Here is a 16,139-nt window from a genome sequence, read left to right as displayed (position 1 = left end):
TCCCCGGGAAGTGCGCGGGAACTCTCGGTGAAGGAGACTGTTTACTGGCGGCTTGCACCCACGTCGCATTGCGCGCGGCCGTGAACTCAAAACTGTGTTGGAATGCACGTGTTAGATAGATTCCTTTTGGGCCGTGGCCAAGTCCCGAGGAAGGTGCTCTCTGAGGCCCCCTTTTGGCCCAGGCCTCGGCTCCTGAGGCAGGATCCTGAGCTCCTTGCACTCCATTCTAACGCCGGGGGTAGCGGCCCGCAAAGCCTTGTTCTCTGCCCGGCAGGGGCGGGGTGAGGGGGTTCCTGGACCCCCTCCGGCTCGTTTTGTGGGTGAAAGCGAGTGCCCCGTGTGTGCCGTCATGAGATGTGTGAACAGATTCTGCACACTGCAGGCATGAACACACATGCATGTGTCACTTATGTATATGCTCTGGGTACATCCACATATGTGCACACGGATATCCAGGCATTTGCATGTCGACTGGTCTTCGCACCGCACAGGAGGTTACCACTAAGTGCATGTATGTGCCCCCGGTGAGCAGTGATATACATTGCATGGCCGTCTCTGTGCAGACCTGCCATCTCCGAGTTGTGGCCCAGCACTCAAGCACTCAGCAGAGGTTCAACTGTAGTTTTTAGCCGCTGCCCAGAACGGGGGAGGGAGTGTTAGGGCACCCCTCCAGGTCATAATTAAGATAGTTTGCATCTGGTTTACATGCAGCCCAGGGCCCTGGAAGTGGAGGGGGTGTCCCCTGGGTCCCAAGGCAAGCTGCCCCTCACAGGCTCTTAGGGCCCAGGGGACAGGGGGTGGAGCCGGCTGCACAGCTCTGTGCTGGGGCAGGAAGCGAGAGTGGGGAGGGGGGAGGCCACAGCCGGTGGAGGCAAGGCGGGTGCAGGGTGTGTGGGGAGGGAGGGAGGTGACAGCACTCCGAGCCCTGAGGCCCTGCTGGCCCCTGGGCGCAGGCCCAGCTCCGGGCCCCAGGAATGGACCTCGTGGACCCTGACATCTTTAATAGGGATCCCCGGGACCACTATGACCTGCTACAGCGGCTGGGTGGTGGCACCTATGGGGAAGTCTTCAAGGTGAGGAACCCCCTCGTTCTCCATCACCCTCAAACCGGTGACCTTTGGGGTGAGGCCCAAGAATGGAAGGGGATGGGAGAGGGTCCCAGTCCTTGGCTTTGGTTCAGGGATTCTGAGGAGGAGCTCAGGCGAATGGAGCCCGCCTGACTGCCAACTTCCCCTTTACAAGGCTCGAGACAAGGTGACGGGGGACCTGGTGGCGTTGAAGATGGTGAAGATGGAGCCTGGTGAGGAGAGAGGACCTCAGGAGCTCCTTCCCCACACGCCCACCTCCTGGGACGCTGGGATCTCCCCCACACTCCCTCCCTATAGCAGCCTTTTCTCTTCTGCCCCTCCTTGCAGACGATGATGTTTCCACACTTCAGAAGGAAATCCTCATCTTGAAAACCTGTCGGCACGCCAACGTCGTTGCCTACCATGGGAGTTATCTCTGGTGATGAGCCTCAGACCTGCCCTGATATCCAGCCCAGCCCCTACCCGCGAGCTCCCATTCCTGACCAGGGTACCCCCTAACCTGACCTCTAATCCTGGACCCCCATTTTTAACTGGGGCTCTCCTAACTTGATCCCGAGCCCAAAGTCCCACTTTTTTGACCAGAGCACCCCCAAATCTAATCTCCAATAAATAACTCCCATTTCTGACTAGGAGTCCACCAAACTGATCCCTTCATAGTAACAAACCTGAAACCAAGTCCCCTAAAACTAATCTTTCATCATCTTGCCCTTCGGGTCCCCTAGTTTCACTTTCATTTCCTTTAATACGAACCCCTATATTCCCTGACCCCAAAATTAATATCCCAGATGCCCCAGTAATGTCCTCTGTCCCCCAGACCTGGTATCCTAGCTCCTCTATCCCCTCCGAACTTCCACAACCTGTGAGGTCTCTACCCTGTCTCCTGGGTTAGCATGGGACGACAGAGGATGCCATGGATCAGGAGCCCAAAGACCTGGGTCCCACTCCAGTTGACCCTAAACATTTATATCCTCTCTGAGCCTCAACTTCCCCGTCTATAAAATGGGATGATCTCACTGTAGTGGGCAATAGAGAGATGACAGCTCTTACATTAAAGTTCTTGTTGAACTAGAATAAGACGGACAGTGAGCCAGGAGGTATCCTATAATCGTTTATTACTGCTGTTATTAGTATTGCTTTTGAACTGTTATAGGCTGCAGAAGCTCTGGATCTGCATGGAATTCTGTGGGGCTGGTTCTCTCCAGGACATCTACCAAGGTGAGAGGAAGGGCACGGGGATCCAGGTAGCCCCAGCCCCCCGCAATTCGCCTGTCCTGTCTCTCTGCCTTTGTGTCTCCTGGGACTGTCTTTACGGTCCATATTTCACACAGTAAGCCAGCCCCTCCTCTGGGCCTGGCCTGGCCGGTATGATGCTGAGGATACTGTGGTGACCGAGTGGGCCCTGAGCCCTGTCCTCCAGGACCTGAGAGTCCAGCTGCAGTCTTTCTGCATGCAATGATCCCCTCCACTTCCCCTGCCCCATCTTCCCCGTGTCTGCATTTTCTCACCAAGGTGTATTCATACGTTTGAGTATTTCTGCATTTCTGGCTCATCCTCAGTGCCCACATGTTCATGTAATAGTGAATGCCTTTCTGATTCTCTTAGCCTGCTTTTCACTCTCTCGGCGCATTGGAGGGTGTGGGCGGGGTGGGCCTCTGATCACTTCAAGATTTCTCTTGCGCACCTCTATCTTCGACCATCTCCTGGTCTCCCTCCGGTCTCAGACCTCAAATGCCAGGAAGGAAGGACTTCATTAAGTAGTCCTCAGAGGGGGAAACTGAGGCCCACAGAGAGGAAGTGACTCACCCCGCCAGCCCGTCAGACCTGGTCTCTGACCCCTCTGCCTACTGTCTCTCTCTAGTGTATCCCCTTCACCCCTTTGTGTCTCTCTTTCTCACCGTGTCTGTTTTCCCACTTTTTGTTCTCCGACCATGTCTTTCTTTCTCTGCCTCAATTTGTGTCTGTTCCTGATTCTCTTTCTCTCTCTGTCTCTCTCCCTGTCTCTCTCTGCCTTTCCTCATTTTACAAAGTGACATCACCCCCTGCTCAGAGCCCTTCCATACCTTCCAGTTCCCTCCAAAGCCAAGCCCAAATTTCTCATCACAGCCCACAAGTCAGACCCCCACTGGCACACCCCAAGCGGACACACCTCCTCTCCGCTCCATCCACTTTACTGCTTTCCAGACCCACCAGGCACTCTCCTGCCTCCGGGCCTTTGCACTTGCTGCTCCCATCTTCACCCCCGTCACCTTCTCAGGGTTGATCACCCTGTGTAAAATGTCATACCCCTTCCCACACATATTTCCTGTTGTCTTTTCTTGCTTTATTTTTCTTCTTACTATTTATTAGCATCTCATGTACTGTATATCTTACCTGTTTATCTTGTGTACTGTCCATCTCCCCCACCGGAATGTTCTCTCCATGAGGGCAGGGATCTCTGCCTCTTTTGTCCACAGCTGTATCCCCGGTGCCTGCCACAGTGGCTGGCACACAGTAGACACGCGGTAAATATCTGTTGAATGAATCTTTCTCCCTCCGGCCTCCGGTTCCCTGCATCGCTGCCCCTCTCTCTGTTGCTGACCACCCCTTTGCCTCCTCCCCCTACTTGTCCCATCCTGTTTCCCCCTCCCTATGTGGCACCCTCTCAGCTGGTGTGGGTGGTGGCCAGGGGCCTGGCCTGCACCCAGCACCGCACCGGGGTGACCTTTGCAGTGACAGGCCCCCTGTCAGAGCTCCAGATCAGCTATGTCTGCCGGGAAGTGCTCCAGGTGAGGAGATGCTCTGTGGGCTTGGGTAGGGGCAGGGCCCTGCTGCAGACCCCGGACACTTACAGCCCCCATGTCCACCCTCCTCCCCAGGGACTGGCCTATCTGCACTCACAGAAGAAGATACACCGGGACATCAAGGTGGTCTAGGGGCAGAAAGGTGGCCTTGGTGGGTGGAGAGCCCAGGATATGGGAGTGGTGCTTGGAGGGCTCAGGGTGGTGTGGGACAAGGGAGCGGCGGCAGCATTGGACTTGGGGGGTATCTCTGACAGCCTCTAATTGCCCCCTCTTCCCCAGGGAGCCAACATCCTCATCAATGATGCTGGGGGGGTCAGACTGGGTAAGTGTGGCTGGTGGGGGTCTGGAGGGGGACTGGCTGGGTGCCCAAGGGGACAGGAGAGGTCACTATGTCTCTCCCTCTGCCTCTAGCTGACTTTGGTATCTCGGCCCAGATCGGGGCAACGCTGGCTCGACGCCTCTCTTTCATTGGGACACCCTACTGGTGAGGGGTGCCTGGCTGGCAGCTGGGGGTGGTACAGGGGGAAGCGGCTTTTCCCAGCCTGGATCTCTGGGAATCTCCATCCTGGCTTTTTGCCCTGCCTCTACCTTGCTCTGTTGAACGTTCTGTCTTCTCTTGGGCTCCCTTTTGAGTTTTCCATTTACCTAGGGCTCTCTGTGCCCCCCTCCACCTGTTCCTCTCAGTGTTTGTGTTGATTTTTATCCTGATCTCTCTGTCTTTCCATATCTGTCCACGTTTGCCTCCCTCTCTCTCTCTTTGTCTCTGTCTCTCTGCCTTTACCTCACTCCGTCTTTATGTCTGTCTCTCTCCATCCTTGTCTCTCTCTGCATCTGTCTCTCTGTATGCCCCATTCTCCTTCTCTCTCTCCTACCCCCCCAAAAGTCTCCCCTCCCCCTCCTGTGTCAGCCCTGGCTCTCTGAGGGTCTCTGCCCCCAGGATGGCTCCAGAAGTGGCGGCCGTGGCCCTGAAGGGGGGATACAATGAGCTGTGTGACATCTGGTCCCTGGGCGTCACAGCCATCGAATTAGCCGAGCTACAACCACCGCTCTTTGACGTGCACCCTCTCAGGTAGGCAGATGTGGGCAGGTCCCCCTAGTCCCAGAGACCCCACTCAACTCTGACCCTGGACACCAGCCCCCAACCTGCTTCCCCACCACGAGACCCCCTCCAGGAGACACCCCCTTGCCCTGAGCTCCATCCGAGACGCTCAGGCTCCCCTGAGCCCAGAAAGCCTTTTCTCCAGCCCTCCACACCAGGAGCCCCCAACACGGGGAGTGCCATCTTGAGGCTCCCTGCGAGACTGCAGGAGCTCTGTAATGCAATAAGCAGTATCCCCTAGAAGTGGCCTCCCATGCCTTGTAAATCCTAACCCTCGTTCTCATTCTGTCCCCCACTTGGCTCTCTGCTGATCTTAGTGCTATCGGGGTTCCCTTGAGCCATGAGGTCTGACCTCCACTGGAAAGCCTGAACCCCATATTCTGTCCTACTCTTATAGAGTTCTCTTCCTCATGACCAAGAGTGGCTACCAGCCCCCAAGGCTAAAGGAGAAAGGCAAATGGTAGGAGAGGTTGATGGGAAGGAGGGAGAGGGAGGGTGGAGCCAGGGGCGATGGTCTGATGGGAGGGTCCCTGGTGCCCTCACCGCAGAACTTGCCTTCTTCCTCCCAAGGTCGGCTGCCTTCCACAACTTTGTCAAAGTCACCCTCACTAAGAGCCCCAAGAAACGACCCGGCGCCACCAAGATGCTCAGTGTAAACCTCCCCTCCCAGAGAAGCCTTCCCAGACTCACCCCCAGAATCCCCCAGGGCCTCCCACAGCTCCCGAGAACGTTGATAATTTCATTCCACAGACCCCCATGGCCCTTTCAAAGTCCCTCCGAATTCCCCAGGGATCCCCAAGACACTGCAAATTGTATCACAGACCTTTTTCCAAGATACGCTGAGTTCTTAAAACTCACAAATTCCCAAGGGCTTCAGGACCCATTCCTCGGTGTGCTTTGGAATTCCAGGGGAACTCCAGTCCCCTCTAAGACACCTTTGGAATTCTCCAACTACCCTACTTTTTTTTTGGCCGGGATGCGCGCATGTGGGATCCTATTTCCTTGACTAGAGATCGAGCCCGCGCCCCCTGTAGTGGAAGCGGGGACTCTTAACCACTGGACCGCCACGGAAGTCCCCTACCCTAAATTCTAATCCCGGCAGACTCCTCAGAATCCCCCAGGTCCCCAGAATTCCCTGCCTCTTCCTCTGTTGGCAACTTCCCCACCAGATTCCCTTAGATGGGTTCTCCAGCCCCTCGTCCCAACCCTCTGTCTCCAGCCCAGCCCTCTGTCTACTGACACCCTCCTCCCCTCCCCCAGCATCAACTGGTGTCCCAGCCTGGGCTAAACAGAGGCCTGATCGTAGATCTTCTGGACAAACTGAGGAACCCAGGGAAGGGGGCCCCTGTTGGCGAGATTGAAGATGAGGAGCCTGAGGTGAGGGACCCGCCCCCCAACTTTGCTCACGCTGTTGCCCTGCCTGGAGCACCCCCTTGCTGCCTCTCTTAGAAGGAAAAAAGCCAGTGAGGATGGGGAGCTTGGCGCAGGGCTGGAGGCACAGAGGTTATGCGAGGGCCAAGGGCTCCAAGCTGGGCCCACAGGGTGGTGAGGGCTGCTAGAGGGCATGGGCCTGACACAGACGCCGCTCTGCCCAGCTCCCCCCTGCCATCCCTCGGCGGATCAGATCCACCCATCGCTCCAGCTCTCTGGGGATCCCAGACGCGGATTGCTGTCGTGAGTAGAGAATCCTTACGTCTGGGGACACCTGACCCTATAAGCCAAGAGATGCCCCCTCATCAGATGGCCAGAGACCCCAGAGAACCCCATCACCATCTGACCCCACAGGAGACCCCAGAGAAAACCTCATCACCACCTGATCTACAAAATGACTCTAGAGACCCCTACCTCTCTGTCCTGCAAACAGACCCCCTGAGACTTCCCACAACCACCAGGACTCCCAGAGACCTCAGAAATCTTTGTCTGATCCTTGGTACCCAGGTGGAACCTCAAAACAAACACTCTGTAACCATTTTGAGCCCCCAGCTCCCTGGTCTCAAACCCTGATCCCCAAACGAGACCCCTGTAAACCAAGATCCCTCCCCTGTAGTGAGAGCACCAGTCCTAAGACCCTGATCCCAGACCCCACCCCCAATTCTACTCTTTCTGTTCCTAAATCCACATCCCCAGCTCACTGTGTGTTACCCCCAGGGCGGCACATGGAGTTCAGGAAGCTCAGAGGCATGGAATCCAGACCCACAGCCGACACGGTGAGATGCCTCCCCTGCCGCCCAGCCGCCCTCCCCTCCCCTCCCCCTGGGCCACTGCTGACCCTTTACTATCCCGCAGGCTCGCTTACAGCCCCCTGGAGACTTCAAGAGCAGCAGTCCTAGGTCAGGGACCCTCAGGGTGGGAGGCAGGCTGGGCTACATGTGGGGACCACCCGAGGCTCATACCTGTCCCTCCTCAGGAGACACCTGTCGGAGTCTGATGATGACTACGACGACGTGGACATGTAAGACAGCTCCACAGGCCCCCCACCCAGCTCCCACCTTCCTACGACCCTGCCTTCCTTCCACCCCGACCCCAGCCTCAGCCCCTGCTTTCCTTCTACCACTCAGCGCTGACCCCTGACCCCTGACTGGACCCTCAATGCCCCCACCTTCCTTCACCCCGGACCCCTGACCCTCAACCCCACCCCAACTCAACCCTGGGCCCCCTGCTACATCTCAGTCCCCGGCTCTGGCCAGAGGTTGCTCCCACCCCCAGACCTCAACTGCAGTCCTAACCCTCAACCCCCAGCCCTCATCTTTCTTCATCTCACCCAGCCTCAGGCTGAACCTTTCCCCCATGTCAGGCCCTCAGCCACAGCAGTCGGCCCAGGCCCCCGTCTCCCCCAGCCCCAGGCCTGTGTCAGCCTCAGGGCCCACCCATCCATCCCACACGTCTCGTCTGTCATGGGCTCACGGGCAGCGCGCCCGGCACCAAGTGAGAACCTGACCCCCAGGAGCTCATATGATCTATGTTCCTAGGCGGGCGTGAAGATGCAGAGACTTGATGCATTGTCAGCACTCGATATCCAAGAGTTGCTGTTACTGTTAACATCATGGTTTTCTGTCCTTTAGCCCTCAGCCCCAGCCCAGACAGCGTCGCCCTCTGAGCCTCCTGAGCTCAGACCTCTGGCCCCAACCCTCCCCAGTGCTTGTTCCCCACACCCGCACCTGCTTACCCCATCTTTGTGTTCCAGCCCCACCCCTGCAGAAGACACACCTCCTCCGCTGCCCCCCAAGGTAAGGCCCTGGGTCAGAGCTGGGGGCCAGGGGGCCAGGAGGCCAGAGTCCATAGATGCTGGGATACTGAGCCCTCTAGGGCTGGAGTCGGGGAAGCTGGGTCCTTTGAATTCTGGGAAGACTGGGATGATGAGCCCATCTGGAAGTGGTAACCCTGACCCTAGGGGTGGGACTCAGAATATTTAGCCCGATGGACACTGGTCAGTAGCTGGTCCTTGGAAACACCTGCTGCACCCAGCACTCACCCTTTAGTTGCTGGCATGTGTCGACGTTGGGCGTGGGTTAGAGGGGCAGGCTGGAGTGGTGGTCGGACATCGTGGGGAAGGTCAGAGCCATGACCTACTGTCAGTTCTGCTGGAGGCAGATTGAAGGGCGCCCTCTTTCTCAGATCATCTAATGTATTCCCCCACCCTCCTTCTCTCTCTCCAAAGCCCAAGTTCCGTTCTCCATCAGATGAGGGTCCTGGGGGAACTGGGGATGAGGGACAGCTGAGCCCGGGGGTGCTGGTCCGATGTGCCAGTGGGCCTCCCCCACGCACCCCCCATCTTGGGCCTCCCCCAGCCACGCGAAGCCCCCACCTAACTGCCCACTCAGGTGACAGGGCAGGCTGGGGTGGGAGGTGGGCGGAGGTGGGGTGTGGCAGGGTTAGAGGGGTTTGGGGGCTGATTTTCCCCACCCCATCTCAGAACCCTCACTCTGGAACCCAGCCCCCTGGGAGCCTGACCAGCCCCCACTGTTGCCCCCCAAGCAGGAAAAGATGAAGAGAAAGGTGAGGCCAGCCGTGCTGAGGACTCACACCTCTGGATGGGGCCCGGGATGCATGGTGGGAGTGGGGGGGTTGGGCTGGGAAGACTAATAATATAACAGGTGACATACGTTGAGCAGTACCTCTGTGCCAGACACTGATCTCGTGTCTTTACAAGGTGTATACCTTCACAGAAAGAGGTAGATGTCGTAGAGATAGGTGTTATCCCCCATTTCAAACTGGGGAAACTGAGGCACAGAGGGGTAAGTAGCTTTCCAAGGTATAAACCTTTGAGGAAGCAGAGGCAGGATTTGAACCTTGGCACTCTTGCTTCCAAATCTTAACCACCACGCCTACCTGTCCCCTCCTCCCTTTTGCTGGATCTGCTGCTGCCCCGTCCCCATGGCCCACCCAGGGATGTGCCCTTCTTGTAAAGTTATTCAATGGCTGCCCCCTCCGGATCCACAGCACGGCAGCCTGGACGCACCCCTCCACCAAGGGTGAGCTGAGCATTCAGGAGGGTCATGGAGAATGTGGCGGGGACAGGGAGGGCCCTTAATGGAAGGCACAAAGGCTGGGACAGGGGAGGGCAGGTAGTGGCAGAGCTGAGGCAGGGGCACAGCCAGGACTTACAGGTGAAGTTAAGGGATCAAAGATGGGTAGAGTGAAGTTGGGTTTGAGAGTGAAGACTAGGAAAATTAGAGTTTGGAGGCCGGGAGTGTCAGATATGGGACTTCCCCGGGGGTCCAGTGGTTAAGACTCCGCGCTTCCGCTGCAGGGGCCAGGGGTTCGATCCCTGGTCGGGGAACTAAGGTCCCACATGCTGCGCAGTGTGGCCAAAATAAATAAATAAATAAATTTTTAAAAAGGAGTGTCAGATATAGCAGAAAGGGCAGAGTTTGGGGTACAAGATCCAGGACAGTTGGACCCCATTAACCTCGGTTGTAGGTTAATGGTAGAGAGACTGGGATCAGGATTTTGGGGCCAGGAGTTTTGGGGATTAGAATGTAGCAGAAGGGGAGAGAGTTTGAGGATCAAAGATGTGGAGACAAGGTCAGTGAGGGATAAATGTTAAGGAAACAGTATTAGAGTTTTCGGGGTCACACTGGACAGAAAAAGCCATATGGAGGGCTGTCTGAATTTGAGGATCAGTGTTGAGATAGGATTAGCATTCAGGGACCAGAACTGGGGAGAAAGAGGGAAAGAATTTAGAGGGCTATTCGGGGAGTCACATCTAATGTTGGGGACAGAATTGAGGGGACAGAGGGTCAGGATTTGCGAGTCAGGGATGGAAGAACCACCAGAACCGGTGGTGGTCAGAGGCTGGTGAGAGTGAGATCAGCTCAGGGGAACTGGTCAGAGTTTGAGTTCAGATTTGGAGAAACAGAGGCTGGAAGTGTCAGTTTGGAGGGAGAGCAGACAATTGAGGGTCAGGGCTGGCGAACAGAGTACCAGTGTTTGGGGCTATAGGGGGGTCTGGGAAGTCCCCCACGATAAGGCAGGTCCCAGCATCCTTATGTCTGTGCTCCCCAGACCAGCACCTGCTCCTGGGGGCCGAGGAAGGCATTTTCATCCTGAACCGAAATGATCAGGAGGCCACACTGGAGATGGTGAGGGGCAGCACCTAGTATGGGCCAAGGGTAGGGGCTGGAGTTGGGGTTGCTGGGGTCTTACAGGAGCCATCTCCTCTTCCCCTACAGCTTTTTTCTAGCCGGACTACCTGGGTGTACTCTATCAACAATGTCCTCATGTCTCTCTCAGGTCTGGTTATGGCTGGGTGGGAGGGTGGGGAGTCAGAACTTAAGGAGTCAAGGGGTTGGGAGATAGCTGGGCATGGCTGAAAAAAAAAATTAGGCTCCCCCTTCACAGAGCCTACAGTTCAAATTCCAGCCACTTTTCCACTGTGGGACTTGGGGCAAGAGACTTCTCTCTGAGGCTCAGTTTCCCCATCTGTAAAATGGGGCTCACAGTAGTGCCCACCTCTCAAGTCAGTTTTGAGGTAATTTCCACAAGAAGTCAGTCTTTACATTTCTTTGATGTTCAGATGACAGTTAGTACTTGTTCCATGCTTTACTAAAATAGAGTGAGCAAGTTGTAGATTAAAATTATGTGTCATTGTTTTATAAACACTTTGTGTAAAAGAATTTCTAATTTATGAGGAGACCCCAAGCCAAAAGTTTGTGATGACAGACTTTTGCAGAATTTGTAGATATGTTCCTTCTTAAATTTTGTAATGTGTGTAACTTCATCTGACTGGTTAAGAGTCCATCATTTGTCATGTGGCTACAAGCACCATGAGGGTAGGGAACGTAATTATTTTACTCACCATTAATGGTTCACCAGAGCCAAGCACAGTGCCTGGCCTACAGTGGGCAGTTAAAATATGTTGCATGGAAAATGAGTAAATAAAGGTGCTTGAGACTTGAGGGCTTGGGCATTTTAAAGGGATGGGGCCAAGTGATGGGATAGGGAAGAGGTGGGAGTGTGCAGTGTCCTATAACTGCCTGCTTCCCCTACGTACACACACACTGCAGGAAAGACCCCCCACCTGTATTCTCATAGCATCTTGGGCCTACTGGAACGGAAAGAGGCCAGAGCAGGAAGCCCCATCGCTCACATTAGCCCCCACCGGCTACTGGCAAGGTACCAGCCCGCAGTGGCACCTCTGACCCCTCTAATGCCTCATTTCTGCCGTCCCTCCCCCCATTCACGCCTCCCTTCTTCTGCAGGAAGAACATGGTCTCCACTAAGATCCAGGACACCAAAGGCTGCCGGGCGTGCTGTGTGGGTGAGAGCAAACCTCATGGGTGTGCAGAGAGGGGGCGGGGCCAGGGGCGGGACTTGGACTCCCTCTCGACCCGAGAGGGTTGCAGAGTTAAGGCAGCGTGAACAGAGCCCGGGGGAAAAATGTGTGGCCTTTGCGGGGCGGAGCAGGGGAGAGAGGATATACCCTAACCTATCCTTACCTCCACAGCAGAGGGCGCGAGCTCCGGGGGCCCGTTCCTGTGTGGGGCATTGGAGACGTCCGTGGTCCTGCTTCAGTGGTACCCGCCCATGAACAAGTTCCTGCTGGTCCGGGTAGGGAGCCTGCAGACGCTGGGGACTTTGTCAGATTGGGTGGCCAGGGCCATCCACTCTACGCTTCTGTTGAGAGCTCCAAGAACCCGGCCTTCCACCCGAGGCCCCGCCCCAATCTCCCCAAGGCCCCGCCCACCTGGAGGCTCCTCACTGATCTTTCAGCTCCGCTCCTCACCTCTGGCGTAATTATTCTTCAGGCCCTATGCCCCTCCCCCCACCTCTAAGGAGACCCTATTCAGGTCTTTGAGTCTCTAAGGAGACTTTGCTGCCTTTGGGGCCACAGCCCCCCGGGGGCCCTGCCTCTCCGTAGCCAAGGCGGCACGCCCCCAAACGGAAGCCACGCCCACTCTGAGCGCACATCCGTCAATTTCTAAGCCCTCTGAGGCCTCACCCCCTGAAGTTTCTTGGCAAGGGAATACTTAGGAAATACTTCGGAAGCCCCACGCCCACTGTCCTCCAAGACCCCGCCCCCTCTCAGGCCCCGCCCCAAGCCTCCTCTGAGCCCGCCCCTCCCTGCGCGTTCCGCAGCAGGTGCTGTTCCCGCTACCTACGCCTCTGCCGGTGTTTGCACTGCTGACCGGGCCAGGCTCCGAGCTGCCCGCAGTGTGCATCGGCGTGAGCCCCGGGCGGCCGGCGAAGTCGGTGCTCTTCCACACCGTGCGCTTCGGCGCGCTCTCCTGCTGGCTGGGCGAGATGAGCACAGGTGCAGGCTCTGGGAGGGGTGGGGCTTATCAGTTTGGGAGGGTTGGGTCTGGGTGGCTGGGCGGTGTTTAGCCTGAGGCGTAATTGAGAACGGGGTTGAAACGAGAGGGGACGGGAGAACATTGGGTATATATAATTGGTGAGATTGATGATAGGGGACTGGGGAACTCTATGATGGGCGAGGTTTAGCCCTTTTGCTTGGGAATGGAGAGGGTGCCTAGCCCGCTTGCTTGGGAAAGGCGGAGTGAGGTGGAATTGGTCCTTGAACCCCTGCCTCTCAAGCAGAGCACAAGGGACCAGTACAGGTGACTCAGGTCGAGGAAGACAAGGTGATGGTGTTGATGGACGGTAAGAACCCCCCTCCCTCCCTTTCCCCCACTATTCCTAGATCTCCGAACCCCAGAACCTGTACCTCTCTCAGAAACGCTGAGCCCCTCCAGTCCTTGTCCGTCCTGCTTTGCTTCTCACGCTGAATGTATTGTCTGGTCCCTCCGTAACCTTCTAAGTCCCATTTACTGCTCTTAAAGACCCCGCTCTACCTCCTTCTAGGGTCTCTGAAGCTGGTGACCCCAGAGGGGGCCCCAGTCAGGGGGCTTCGAACTCCAGAGATCCCCATGACTGAAGCAGTGGAGGCCGTGGGTATGTGCCGGGATGATAGGGTCCGGGGTCCAGGTTGGAGGCTTAAGTGAAAACCGAGGGTAACAGGCACTGCTTTCCTCCCAGCTATGGTCGGGGGTCGGCTCCAGGCCTTCTGGAAGCATGGAGTGCAGGTGTGGGCTCTAGGCTCGGACCAGGTAAGCTCCTCCATCCCAGCCCCTGCAACCCAGCTCCTCCCATGTCAGTCATCTCATTCATCACATGGACTGGGAGAATCGAGTCAGGGTGTGAAGTCCTGGAGGAGAAGCTTCCTCTAGGCTCAGTTCAGACGGGTCCCCTTCTCTACCCCAGTGTCGCTTAGGTCCGGACCTCATCCAGGGTCACTGTGTGACCTGTGTAAGGGACTTTGCTTCTCTCTGAGCCTCAGGCTGCCAACTATAAAATGGGGTCACTGTAGAGATATGTGAGCTAAGAGCATGGCGCAGACTGCCTGGGTTGGAATCCAGCTGAATGACCTTAGGCAAATGACTTAATATTCCTGTGCCTCACTTTTCTCATCTGGAAAATGGAGTGGAAAATGGAGTGAAAAATGGTGCTTAGCTCACAGAACACCATGTGTCAGGCTCTGCCCTTACAGTTTTGTATTTTGCTTAATCTTCGTGATTGCCTGCCTATCAGGTAGGTACTATGATTTCAAAGGTTAGTAATCTGAGGTGCAGAGAGGTTAAGTAACTCGCCTGAGGTCACACAGCTGATGAGCAGTGTTAGCAAGAATGATTATTTCTGGACCTGAGGAGTTCAGAGACCTCGTCCCCTGCTCTCTTTAAAGGAGAGGCACTGACACAGCACCTTTTCCCCCAGCTGCTGCAGGAGCTGAGAGACCCCACCCTCACCTTCCGTCTGCTTGGCTCCCCCAGGTATGAACTCGGGAAGGGGGGGCTTCTGATGTGGAGAGGGCATCCGGAGGTATCCCCAGCCACCTGTATCTGTGGCCTGGACATCTTCTCACTTGGTCTCCCTGCTTCCATCTCTGCCCCCTTTAGTCCATTCCGCACACAGCAGCCAAGGTGGAATTTTCATTTTTTAATTTTTATCCTAACTTTTTATTTTGACATAATTTTAGACTGTCAGAGAAGTTGCAAAAATAAATTTAAAAATTGCGTATCCCCTTCACCCAGATTCCCCATATATTATTTTTTAGCCACATTTGCTTTATTCTTCCCTTTCATACATGTATAATTTTTTTCTATTTGCATGTGAATTGCAGACGTGGTGCCAGTTTACCCCTAAATACTTCAGTGTGTGTTTCCTAAATGAAGGCCAGGACATATACTCTTACAAACCACAATACAGCTGTCAAAATCAAGAAAATAACAGTGAAATATCACTACCTTCTAATTCACACGCTTGTTCAAGTCTCACCAGTTGTTCCAATGATGCTCTTGTTCTTTATAACCAAAAAATAATACTTTTTTTCTCGTCCAGGATATAATCCAGGATGATGGGCTGCATTTTGGAGTAATGTTTCTTTAGTCTTGAGCCTAGGGCAATTCTTCAGACTTTCCTGGCTTTTCATAACCTTGACACTTTTGAAGAGTACAGGAAATTTGTTTTACAGAATGTCCCTCAACTGGGTTTGAGGTTTCCAGGTTAAGAGTTTGGGGCAGGAATACCACAGAAATGATGGTGTGTCCTTTCACTGCACCAGATCAGGAAGCACATGTTTTGTCCCATTACTGGTGATGTTATCTTTTTTTTCTTTATTTATTTTTGGCTGTGTTGGGTCTTCGTTGCTGCGCACGGGCTTTCTCTAGTTGCGGCAAGCGGGGGCTACTCTTGGTTGCAGTGCGTGGGCTTCTCATCGCGGTGGCTTCTCTTGTTGCGGAGCACGGGCTCTAGGCGCGCAGGCTTCAGTAGTTGTGGTGCGTGGGCTCAGTAGTGTGGTTCACAGCCTCTAGAGCGCAGGCTCAGTAGTTGTGGCGCATGGGCTTAGTTGCTCCATGGCATGTGGGATCTTCCCGGACCAGGGCTCGAACCTGTGTCCTCTGCATTGGCAGGAGGATTCTTACCCACTGCGCCACCAGGGGAGCCCAGAGGGGTCTTTTAAAATCCAGATCTGATTGTGTCACTCTCCACCTGTTTAAGTCCTTCCCGTGACCTCAAGATAAATACCCAAAATCCTGGTCACAGCCCACAAACCATGACTTCTGCAGTCAAACCCCAGGCTCTCTCCCACCTCAAGGCCTTTGCACAGGCTGTTCTCTCTGCCCAGAACACCCTTCCCTGCCTTTTCACCAAGTTCCCTCCTGAGCCTCTTTCAGGCTCCACCATCCATTCTTTGGGGGCACCTTGGCTGACCCCTTGGGCTAGGTTTCCCTGTTATGTGCCTCATGCTTCTTTGCATTCATCTGATTCACTGATTCATGTTGGTCTCCTGCTCCAGATTGAGCTCCCCAAGGGCAGGGGCCATGTGTGCTCATTCACTGCTATAGCCCAGCATTGTGCTGGCAGAGACTCTATAAACTCCTCTGCAGATGAAGGAATGAACAAATGAATGAATGAACTGACTTCTCTCTTCCTTCCCCAGGCCTGTGGTGGTGGAGACACGCCCAGCAGATGATCCTACTGCCCCCAGCAACCTCTACATCCAGGAATGAGTCCCTGACGGGGTGTTAGGAACCAGTCCCCACACCTCCCTCCCCAGCGGACACACATTAATGATCACGACATGCCCGTCTCTGAATAAACATGACTTCAGTCTCTGCTGCCATCTTGGTTTTCTTGGGTTGGCGGGGGAGAGGAGGGCAGAATTCCTGTATGCCC

The 16,139-nt window shown here is 55.2% G+C and overlaps 1 protein-coding gene across 1 annotated transcript; it reads left to right on the top strand.

Annotated features, from left to right (window-relative positions):
• The first annotated feature begins 833 nt into the window (after window positions 1-833).
• On the top strand, window positions 834-16,076 carry MAP4K1 (mitogen-activated protein kinase kinase kinase kinase 1). The gene is made up of 31 exons (XM_007471075.1): window positions 834-1,073; window positions 1,243-1,300; window positions 1,416-1,506; window positions 2,239-2,303; window positions 3,798-3,853; window positions 3,944-3,991; window positions 4,148-4,190; window positions 4,280-4,352; window positions 4,806-4,937; window positions 5,365-5,427; window positions 5,538-5,619; window positions 6,228-6,344; window positions 6,563-6,641; window positions 7,116-7,174; window positions 7,254-7,297; window positions 7,375-7,419; window positions 8,152-8,194; window positions 8,626-8,788; window positions 8,881-8,963; window positions 9,355-9,439; window positions 10,473-10,549; window positions 10,640-10,700; window positions 11,474-11,582; window positions 11,669-11,727; window positions 11,914-12,017; window positions 12,546-12,720; window positions 13,005-13,067; window positions 13,269-13,358; window positions 13,443-13,513; window positions 14,178-14,233; window positions 15,904-16,076. The coding sequence occupies exons 1-31, from the start codon at window positions 975-977 to the stop codon at window positions 15,971-15,973; spliced, it is 2,463 nt and encodes an 820-aa protein (XP_007471137.1). The 5' UTR covers window positions 834-974; the 3' UTR covers window positions 15,974-16,076.
• Window positions 16,077-16,139: the final 63 nt, after the last annotated feature.

This window comes from Lipotes vexillifer, unplaced genomic scaffold (assembly GCF_000442215.2).
Source record: "Lipotes vexillifer unplaced genomic scaffold, Lipotes_vexillifer_v1.1 scaffold182, whole genome shotgun sequence".
In the NCBI taxonomy this organism is placed as follows: Eukaryota; Metazoa; Chordata; class Mammalia; order Artiodactyla; family Lipotidae; genus Lipotes; species Lipotes vexillifer.
The sequence above is the reverse complement of the archived record's forward strand: the minus strand, read 5'-3'. Positions and strand labels throughout refer to the sequence as shown.

Excerpts from the sequence above, each read along its gene's own strand:
- MAP4K1 (XM_007471075.1), top strand. The coding sequence starts at position 975 with ATGGACCTCGTGGACCCTGACATCTTTAATAGGGATCCCCGGGACCAC. Across the intron at positions 1,301-1,415 it reads GATGGTGAAGATGGAGCCTG|ACGATGATGTTTCCACACTT; the intron begins GTGAGGAGAGAG and ends CCCTCCTTGCAG. Across the intron at positions 5,620-6,227 it reads GCGCCACCAAGATGCTCAGT|CATCAACTGGTGTCCCAGCC; the intron begins GTAAACCTCCCC and ends CCCCTCCCCCAG.